This window comes from Anabrus simplex, chromosome 6 (genome assembly GCF_040414725.1).
Source record: "Anabrus simplex isolate iqAnaSimp1 chromosome 6, ASM4041472v1, whole genome shotgun sequence".
NCBI lineage: Eukaryota > Metazoa > Arthropoda > Insecta > Orthoptera > Tettigoniidae > Anabrus > Anabrus simplex.
In genome coordinates, this window is record NC_090270.1 from 4,734,687 (window position 1) to 4,745,805 (window position 11,119).

The window sequence follows — 11,119 nt, forward strand, 5'->3', positions numbered from 1 at the left end:
CATACGATTACGTTATCGAGACCAGAACAGATGTTGCACCTGTTGCCTATTGCCTGTTACTGTTTTGGTCCTAAATGTAAGACTAGGAATTTCACGTTATTGTGTTAAAATGTTAAAACCGCAGTCGTTTTATTTGTGCACGTTACATGTAAAAAACCTTTGCCGCACTCGTACCGACTTGGACAGCGAGCGCGTTTTCCAGCTGAGGTCAAGGTCGCGAATAACCGTAAATTTGGAAGTTTTTATGATACTTTTTCTCTTTCCAATTTAATCGTGATTAGTGACGGACATAATTGAATATTCGAAAACTTGAGAATCGATACTTACATTCGAAACAATATTCTTGAGTTCAGCATAACCTGTAAAAGTCGATGTTAGGCCTAATTTGCGTGGTACAAGATTTCCACAAACTGACTATGAACAGTATACCGGTGACCAAATTACAATAGAAGATTTAAAGAAAAAGGGATTTCGCCATCATGTTGGGTGCTTTTGTATCCAATGTGCTTTATTTTATTAGATTAGAGAATTAAAAAATACTTGTGGTCGATTGTTTGGCTTGATGTTATTAGGTTTTTCGAACAGTTTGACCGATCAAAGTTGCTGAACTGAAAGAAGTTTTCAGAGGAAACCGACAAAGTTTCCCCGGTAAAACTGAATTAAAGTTTCAAGACTTTTAAGTCGCGTACCGGTGATTAATGTTTGAAGCCGGGCCCACGGCCGAACTTGCCTGCCTCTCACCCGTAGGACCCAGGTTCGATTCCCGGCCAGGTCAGGCATTTTTATCTCGGTATGAGGGCTGGTTCCAGGTTCACTCATTCTACGATTACCTTTAATTGAGGCGCTATTTAATGGTGAGATGGCGACCCTGGTCTAGAGAGCCAGGAATAACGGCCGGAGGATTCGTCACACTGACCATACGTCACCTCGTAATCTGCAGGTGTTCGGACCGAGTAGCGGTCACTTGGTAGGTGGAAAGCCCATTGGGGCTGTAGTTTGGTTTGGTTTATTGGTGTCTGTAAGATTTTAAGTATACAAATTTCTTTTTTGTGATGTTTAGCCAAATTGTTCATGGTTCATTCATTTCCGGATTTTCCGTTTTCCCGTGCTGTACGTTTTTTTTTTTTTTTTCGGTGGTCCCTCCAAAAACGGAGAATTGAGGTTCCACTGTATATCATTAAACTTTTTAATTTCAAGTCTTGAAATAAAGTTTTCATAGTTGTCGCTTTCTTTTTTCATCCTAGCATTCCTTCGTAAATTTGTAATGATCATTCTCATACGTCTCAATGAAGCCCTTATTTTTCCATTTTCCTCATCGGGGATTGAACGCTCTGAATAAACAAATGTGAATATTATTAGTTAAAATGGAGACTAACGAACTATGATAGGAGTTATCGTTGTGTTCAAAGCTTTTCCTGTGATAAAATTAGAAATGTTCTCACCTTTTGCACCGGAATAGTATTAATGGCACTGTAGCCCCTTGAAATACGATATTACTTGGCTCGAGTGTGTCAACATCCCTGGATTGTAGTTCCTTCCTTTTCTGCAAACCATTATTATTTAGAATGTCATCCAAACGGAACAATAAAACAAATCAGCCAATATTTTAATGTAAGTCCTCAAGTGATAAATATTTTAGGCGCTGATGACTATAAGTAGCTGCGATAGGCAGGAAATACGTTCGGGAAGGCATTCGCTCTCAGTCTCGGTCCGGATAAGTATGTATTATTCACTTGTTCAGGGCTAAAGTGCTCCGTACATTTAACATTATGAACATCATTGCAAGTTATAAATCTCATTCCGTATTGATGGTTGTCACTTTACAAATAAAAGTATTTATAAAATCCTCCTATCAATACAAATCAACTCATCTGTTAGATGGAACAAAGTCTATACATGTGTCAGCCTATTCTCAAGGCCATCTTCAGTAGCTGGACAATTATTACATAACACAAACAAATTAAAAATCTTGATGAAGTGAAATGACAGTGATCATGATTAATGAATTAAAAACATATTGAGGTACAAATTCCTCTCGCCTGATGGGTCGTTCTTGATTGACAAATAAAACTTGCTGAAAACACTGTGTTAGGCAGTGTAGTGAGACCATCAATACCATGGATTAAAACGTGTGCAACATCTGTAATGAGAAAAGGAATTATGAGTGGATGAAAAAGAGTCGAAAAATAACGTAAGAAAAGAAAACTCAATGAACTTACTTGTAAATAAAAGTTGTCGTCTCGAATGGAAATGACCTTGTCAGTCTCAAGTCACACTGACGACAAAGCTTGTGTGTGGCTTACCGCGTATCTGTGCTGATGCGGTTGGGTGGGGGAATGGAGAGAGAGGGGCGAAGAGGGAGGGACGAGGTGAGTCACGGGAGGAGGGTTTTGAAGGAAGGGCGGGTCTTGTTCTAGAATGTTGGTAGTGAAACTCATTTTTATTAATAAATTGTTCACAGATAAGCGGGACAAAGGTTTCCAATAATATATTTTTCTTTTCATTGATTTCATTTAAGTTGTGCACAGGATTGTTATATTGGTCGATATCTATATAAATATTCTGTAATATATTAAGTAAGGAACATTTGTGTTCATAGTGTAAGGATCTTTAAATCTTGGTCAATTGTTGTGTATTTGTGATTTTTCTCTCTACAATGTTCGCTCATGGCTGAGTAGCAGTTGTACTTCAGAGCACTGAGGTGTTCGGAGAATCTTACATTGAAGCTACGGCCTGTTTGCCCAACATACGTTGAAAAACACAATTGGCATTTTAATTTGTATATCCCGGAGTTTGAGAATTTTTTGTTGCTATTGACAGTATGAGAATTAGAAAATGTTTTTGCATTGGTGTGAACGGTCTTGAAAGCTACTTTTAAGTTGTGTTTTTTAAAGATGTTTGAAATAGGATATATGTTATTATTATTAAAGGTAAATATGGTGAACTTCTCTTTTGGGGAAGATTCTTTTTCTAAGGTGGTCTTGGGTTTACTTTTAAATTTGTTAAGAATTTTGTTCACTAAAGCTTTACTGAAATCATTACCTTCGGCTATTGTATAAATGGTGTTGATTTCCTTTTTAAAATTCTTACGGGATAAAGGAACATTAAGAGCTCTGAAAATCATACTATTAAAAGCTGTCTTCTTCTGCATCCCTGGTTGTAGAGAAGTCTGATGAATTGTGTTTATTGTGTGAGTGGGCTTCCTGTAAATATTAAAAGAAAGGGTTTTATTCTGATTGCGAGTGATAGTTAAACCAAGATAATTAAGGAAATTGTTGTTCTCGGATTCTATCGTAAACTTTGCGGGCGGATGCAAGTTATTAAGTAATTCAAGAATTGTGATGCTGTTAGTGTAATCCCGTGCACAACTTAAATGAAATCAGTGAAAAGAAAAATATATTATTTTAAACCTTTATCCTGCTTACCTGTGAACAATTTATTAATATAAACGAGTTTCACTACTGAAACCGAGGTTTCGTTTTGTCTCCTTTCCACCAACGTTTTGAGTTTGCCTATTACGGTGTAGAAAACTGTATTGTAATTTTCTTCTGCTTTTACGATGTTCTCACTGTTTTTCATGTTCAACTCTGCGAGCGCATGTGAGCTCTGATTGTTACCGCTATCTACGGCTATAATGGGAACTATTTATCCCCTTTCTCCTTGAAGCTGCTCCGGCCAATCAGCGCTTGGTGTCAGCCATCTTGATGAAGACACTCTCTCTGGCGCGAGAGAGAGGGAAGCGAAGCGAGCAGCCAGTTGCTGCTTGGCAATCATGGTTAAAAGTCGTTGGTGTTCTGAGCTCAAGGCAATGCCTTGGGATACCATCATGGACGGTGGATAGTGAATTATAAGGATGTGGGGATGTGCTCCACACCCTCATCATATTTTCTTTATTTTCTCAATTTGTAACCTCGTAGTGAGTGATTGTTTTTAAAATGCTGCGAAGGAAGATCTTCAACTGGTAAGGTGCACATGGCCGAGCCATGTATAAATCATACTACTGATTGAGCAAGCAACCAACCTGTAAGTCAACCTTTGTTATTTTGGTATTTTCATCAGCGGTGAACTGTTCGTGTGATTTCTTCGGAGGAATCTTATTAATTATCAAAGTTGTGCGTTTCGATTATAATGATGTGGACCTTTTCATTGTTGGGTAAAATTATTGTGCTCTTCCAAAACAAAGTATCGGGTTGAAAAGACCTTGTTAATTCAGAGTACCTAGTGTATAACATTTCTCGTAATGGAATTTAAGTGTTACTTGGGGTAATTTCCAAAGAAAAGCAGTGGTGTAAAATTTTTATTACTATTATTATTATCATCACACCGTAATGATGTTACTGCTGCTCTGAAATTTATTTTGTTTTTTAAAAGTAGGGTAATACGTGGGAGATCCAGTAGGGATTACTTGTGCTATGCTGGTTTATTTTAATTTAATATATTTTTTTGGGGGGGGGCTTTAAACGTGTTTTGCGTATGATTTTTGCCCTTCTGGCCTCCATTGTTTTGGTGCCATTGTTGGTCCTTCCATCGGGATTGGTTCTCCCATGGTTTAACAATTGCTTTTGTTGCCGGGGTAATGGATGTTGATTTTGAAATGGAATGATGTTGGTGATGATTTTTATGTTGGGAGACTACCCTGTCTGATGTTGATTCAGTATTTTTGACACCCCGTTGCGCATTTACTGTTTCTTGGGCACCCCAGTTGCTCTCTTTCCCTTTTCCTTCTATGTTTGTTGTGGAGGGTTTCTTTCCCTTGGTAAATTATTATGAAAAGCACTTAGCATCCCATGACTGGAACTCCCACTGTATTAATGGTTCCCCGTTTGCTGATGTGAAACGGATAGAGAGTAGGAACCTCTCAAGGAATAACGGTGAACCAAGAAGGTTGTATTTTCTAATTTTTAACAAGGTATCCTTTCCAAATGGAATCCTCTGATAAATGATTTGGTGGTTGTTACTAAGTAAACAGGTTGAGGTGATTGTAATACTTCCTGCAGCCTATATCTTTCTTGCCGACTGGCGTTTTGTGTTTTAATTTCTTAATTTTGGTCTTTTTCAAACTCAAGGTACCATTTAATTTACTTTCATTATTTTCTTACCAATCGGCGGTTTCAAATGATATTTCATGAATTTATCTTTGGGTGTTTCTTGAGTTTAATTGTGTATTTCCTGTGGTTTTAGTGAGGTCTGCTTCCCTCATTTTATCTAATTTAAATTAATCTCTTTGAATTTTAAAGGCCTCCTTATTTTAATCCTATGTCACCTGATTTTATTTAGTTTCTGGTACCTAGTTTTTTTTTCTAATGTTACTAACTACGAGGATGTCATTTTTTAAAATTTGTTAATCTCAGTTTCATGAATTATATATATTCTTTTTTTTAAAAAAGAAAGTTTTGTCTTTATTTCCACGCAACATTTATTTGACACACTGTCGGTTGGTAGCTTGATCCACCTGTTTTTTTTCTACCACCTGGAGGTAAGTTTGCCTTTTACTATGTTCTTTTTGGTGTTTTCTGGGTGTGTAGTGTTTATCACGCTTCCGTTTTGTTCCTTTCAATTGGATCTTTGTCCTGTGTTGTGTTTTTACTGCCAATCAGTTTAGTTGGCACCGGGTAACCTAACTGGTGGGGCACTACCGACATTCTAGAACAAGACCCGCCCTTCCTTAAAACCCTCCTCCCGTGACTCACCTCGTCCCTCCCCCTTTGCCCCTTCCTCTCCAACCGCATCGGCACAGATACACAGTAAGCCACACACAAGCTTAGTCGTCAGTGTGACTTGAGACTGACAAGGTCATTTCCATTTGAGACGACAACTTTTATTTACAAGTAAGTTAATTGAGTTTTCTTTTCTTACGTTATTTTTTGACTCGTTTTTCATCCACTCGTAATTCCTTTTCTCATTACAGATTTTGCACACTTTTTAATCCATGGTATTGATGGTCTCACTACACTGCCTAACACAGTGTTTCCAGCAAGTTTTATTTGTCAATCAATCAAGAACGACCCATCAGGCGAGAGGACTTTGTACCTCAATATGTTTTTAATTCATTAATCATGATCACTGTCATTTCACTTCATCAAGATTTTTAATTTGTTTGTGTTATGTAATAATTGTCCTGCTACTGAAGATGGCCTTGAGAATAGGCTGACACATGTATAGACTTTGTTCCATCTAACAGATGAGTTGATTTGTATTGATAGGAGGATTTTATAAATACTTTTATTTGTAAAGGTATGGACATCAGGCGTCCAGTTCTTCCTCAGAACTGCCTTCATCCACAGGGCCCAATGGTCTGGGTTCTTAGGGAACCTTCACCAATCCATATTTTAAAACAGTGACTTTCTCTCCAATGAAAAATAAACGTGAGTCTACGTTTGATATGTACTACCCCACGAGAAGAAAAATTTATCGATGAGAAAAGCAATGCCTGGTTTTCTGTTCTTATCACTTGTATTGTTGTGCCTATACACACAGCAAAGGCCCATGATAAACAACGGTTACATTAGGCAACTTGTTACTGGTAACTCACTGGGTTAATACAAACTTATGACTAGCAGCTAGCGTACACTGCTCCCCAGCCGGCAGTGGTGCCGAATAATATGGTTGCCACTTTCGAGGATTGTCCCGTTTGACCTGGCTGAGGGCCACTCCATTGCTCTTCTCATTCAGGGACCTCAGACGAATTGACGCAGATAAATTAGAAGAAGATGCTCTTTCCATGCCGTGGAGATGAATCGCGCCAATAATCTACAGGAAATTGTCTCAACATTTAATAACCTAGTAACACAACCCCAGTGTGTACGGGAAAAGGTTCCAGAGCTCCTAAGCCGTGGATAGATGACGAAATTCGCCACTTAATGGCTAAACGAGACGCTGCTCATAGACGATACAAGCACTACCCAACGGAAGTGAACCACCAGACTTATAAAACACTGCGTAATAAAACGACCTCTAAAATTCGAAGCGCTAGACTACGTTACACCCATAACTTGATTAGACCTGACGTACGTCCTGCGACGATGTGGAAATCTATGAAATATTTTGGTATCAATAACCAGAAATCTAACGATGAACTAAATGTTAACGTAGATGAATTAAACGAGCATTTCATCTTGCCAGCGGGAATTAATCCGGTCGTAAAGACTGGCGAAGGACGTCGGTGACTCGGCCGATTAGCATCTTATGCATATTGTCAAAAGCTTTAGAATTCATAGTTCACAAGCAAATTACCGACTATCTTATTCAACACAATCTTCTTGATATCCACCAGTCCGGCTTTAGACCGAGACACAGCACCTGCAGTGCATTAACACATGTGACTGATGACATAAGGCAAGCTATGGACAACAAACAACTGACAGTTCTAGCGTTATTGGACTTTAGTAAAGCTTTTGACACTGTTGACAGGGACATACTTATATCCAAATTAAATAGTTTAAATTTCTCCGCGAGTGCACTCCAGTGGATCAGATCCTATCTCACCGGTCGCCAGCAGTGTGTACTTTATAACAACAATGAATATTCAAATTGGCGTACGGTTGATGTAGGAATACAACAAGGATCTGTACTGGGCCCCCTATTTTTCTCTTTGTTTATAAAAGGCATATCTTCCGGATTAAAACACTGTAAATACCACTTATACGCTGATGACCTACAGATATATATACACACAGCAAACCCGAAAACCTACGCTCAGAAACACGTCACCTGAATGAAGACTCGATGACCATAGATATATGGGCCAGAAATCATGGATTAAAATTAAACCCATCAAAATCCCAGGCAATAATTATTGGTTACCCTAAATTACTTTGCAAGCTCAATCGAACAGCGTTACCACAGTTGTCCATAAGTGGTACTCCCATACAGTATAGCCAAAATGTAAGAAATCGTAGCATAATATTTGATGAACATCTGTCCTAGTCTGCCCAAACTATATCTGTGTGTAGGAAAATATACGGAACGCTACGCTGTCTCAGTAAATTCAAATTCACTTTCCCTTTTAAACTAAAGAAAATTCTTGTTGAATCACTCGCATTACCTCATTTTGATTATTGCGACATAGTTTACAACAACCTAGGAGTAGACTGGGGAAGGAAATTACAGTGCGCTCAGAATGCCTGTGTAAGATTTATCTGTGGACTTCGTTACGCTGACCATGTCACACTGTCTTATACGCGGCTCGGGTGGCTTCGCCTGCAAGAACGACGCATACTTCATACTCTTTGCTTCTTGCATACTATTCTTAAAAGTTCTCAACCAGCCTATCTCCGTGATCGAATGAAGCTCCTCTCCACAGACCATAACAAAAATACCCGATCCTGCAGCACCATGTGTTTATCCCTTCCTGTACACAGAACAGCAATCTACACGAAATCATTCACTGTTACCGCAGCCCGACAATGGAATCTCTTACCAGTGGACGTCAGAAGCATGTCCAGCAGCTTAGCTTTTAAACATGAAGTTTTTTTTTTTTAAATACTAAACATGCCTGTGTCGAAATACTAGGTAAACATGCATGAATCACCGAGCTCGATAGCTGCAGTCACTTAAGCGCGGCCAGTATCCAGTATTCGGGAGATAGTAGGTTCGAACCCCACTGTCGGCAGCCCTGAAAATGGTTTTCCGTGGTTTTCCATTTTCACACCAGGCAAATGCTGGGGCTGTACCTTCATTAAGGCCACGGCCGCTTCCTTTCCACTCCTAGCCCTTTCCTGTCCCATCGTCGCCATAAGACCTATCTGTGTCGGTGCGACGTAAAGCAACTAGCAAAAAAAACATGCATGAATCATCAAATTATGACCTAAAACACCTATTCCTACCACCTCTTCATCATCATTTCCCTCTTCCTTTCACAGATATTCTTCTTCTTCCTCTTCTACTTCTTACTAATCCTTCTCTTCACCTCTCAACTGAAGGCGATATTTCGGTGTACTGTAGAAATGTATATATTTTCTAAACTTTTTCTTAAGTAGTTGTTATAGTACTCATTATTCATAATGATATTCTTAGTACTCATTATTCATAATTATATTCTAAGTACTCATTATTCATAGTTATATTCTTAGTACTCATTATTCATAATTATATTCTTAGTACTCATTATTCATAATTATATTCTTAGTACTCATTCATAATTATATCCTGCACTTTACGTATGATTTATATTATATAGATGATATGATCTTTTTTTTAAAGTATGGTTACTTTTGTTAATGGTATTACTGTTACTATTGTCCATTTTATCATATTATTGTCACCAGTAGTTATTATTAAGTGTTCTAGGTTAAGACTGGTTAAGTGTAAGAAAGGGAGTACATCCCTAACTTCGCCAGGATAAATAAAACATATTACTTACTTACTCACCTCCCTTACCATTATCTCTTGTTGGCATCAATATTCCCATATTTCGTATGCCTTTCAGCTCACTATGGGTATGAGTCTGCTTGAAAGTGTTTTAGATAGTGGATCAGAAGTAAGCGAATAGAGTGTTCTGAAAATGTAGTTGATTTAGCACAACCACAATGAAAGGTGGATGTGGATGGCAAGTCCAATTATTTGGAATCTGAAGTATCTGAAATGTTTTGGAATAAGTATCCAAATTGTTTTCCATTAGAGCTTTCAGTAGTTTTAGATTTATCTTCTCAGTTTTTGCACGCAAAGCAAACAATTACATGAGGAAACGATTGTCTGATCCCAATAGAAAATTACAGGTAGATATTAGGTGGTATTTTAATGTCACAGGCTTGAATACCCTTATGCATTTGTACTGTAACAAAGATCAGATACCATTCTGAAGTATCACCACTTGCGAGTACAAATCCTCTGAATTATAAAACTGTGTGACGATGTGTGCCACAGATGCGAGCTGACGTGTTGCTTGTTGCACATTTCAGGCTGCCGTTCAGTGCACCGAGACCTCGAGACTCAAGTGGCTGTGGTAACCAACAACAAGAAACTTCAGCATGCCTGGCTTCAGGAACAGCAGAGGTTGTTTGGCTTGGGCTCTCCCTTCACTGAAGTCACGTGTGCAGCTCCTGAACGAACGGTTCCCCTCTGGGTTCATCTCATTGTGTGGTTGTGTCGGAACTACTTCTGATCTCGTAGTGTAGCCATAGCAAATAAGAAGCTTTTTATCTTGTCTAGTCTGAAATGTATCGTGATGGTAAATCCCAAACCAAAGATGGGGTTAATGCACAAAGAAATGTCAGATTACGAGTACAGTGATTAAGGTTGAAAGAAATGCCTTAAATTACTGCTGACTGAAAATGTATGTGTCAAGAAAAGTATGAAATACTATGTTGTTTGTCTCTTCATTGATACCTTTTATACACTCATTTACAGTATGTTGGTAAGTACTATGGAACAAAATAAACATAATCAACACACTGTTCTTGACAAGTAACTCACCGCCACTGCCGCCATAATTTTCCAACTCCACTTTACCAGGTGTGATGTACAAGCGCTCGCCACTTCTTCCGCTCAAAGTATAGTTTCTGTTCCTCTATGTACTCCCATTTGACATTCCTCTTGTTGAGCTCCAGTTTCACTATGCCTGTCCATCAATTCTTTATCCTCCCTACTGGCCTCTCCCCTTTCACTTCTCTGTCAAAGTAATTCCTTGCTGTTCTTGCTCTGTCCATCCTCATAGCATGTCCAAACCATTGTAGCCTGCGTCGTCCTAAAAGCTCGGTAACAGGTATTTTGATGTCAGTCTCCTTCCTCTTTGCTTCATTTCTAATCTTGTCCTTCTTAGTCTTTTGGTTCATTGTTTTGATGAATTTCATTTCTGTTGACTCTTAGCCTTGTTATGCAGAGTACATGTTTTGAGTCCATAGGTGAGAACTGAAATGAAGTAGGTATGTAACAGGGTCTGTTTTCCATTCTGGGGTATTTTATCATCCCAGAGTAAATTTCTCACTTGAATATAAAATTGAGAAGCTTTTCAAGTCTTATTAAGTATTTCTTGGGTTACGGTGTTATCTTTTGAAATGATACTTCTGGCCAGTTAATCTGCTATGGTAAACCATACAGCCAGTGACTCCACGTCAAGTGTTGGACAGCGGGAAATAGCCTGACCCACTATAAAGACCAACGGCTAAGGGCAGAGGAGTCC

At 38.6% G+C, this 11,119-nt stretch overlaps 1 protein-coding gene across 5 annotated transcripts in view; it reads left to right on the forward strand.

The window, feature by feature from the left end:
* PGS1 (Phosphatidylglycerophosphate synthase 1) overlaps nt 1-10,373 on the forward strand; it is a 158,015-nt gene extending 147,642 nt beyond the window's left edge. For 4 of the 5 annotated variants that reach the window (XM_067149665.2, XM_067149666.2, XM_067149667.2 and 1 more), the window contains one exon: nt 9,900-10,373. In XM_067149665.2, coding sequence (XP_067005766.2) covers nt 9,900-10,102 — 203 coding nt within the window. In that variant the 3' untranslated portion in view covers nt 10,103-10,373. The remainder of the gene's footprint in view (nt 1-9,899) is intronic. The other variant, XM_068228194.1, reaches the window with a different exon arrangement.
* Nucleotides 10,374-11,119: the final 746 nt, after the last annotated feature.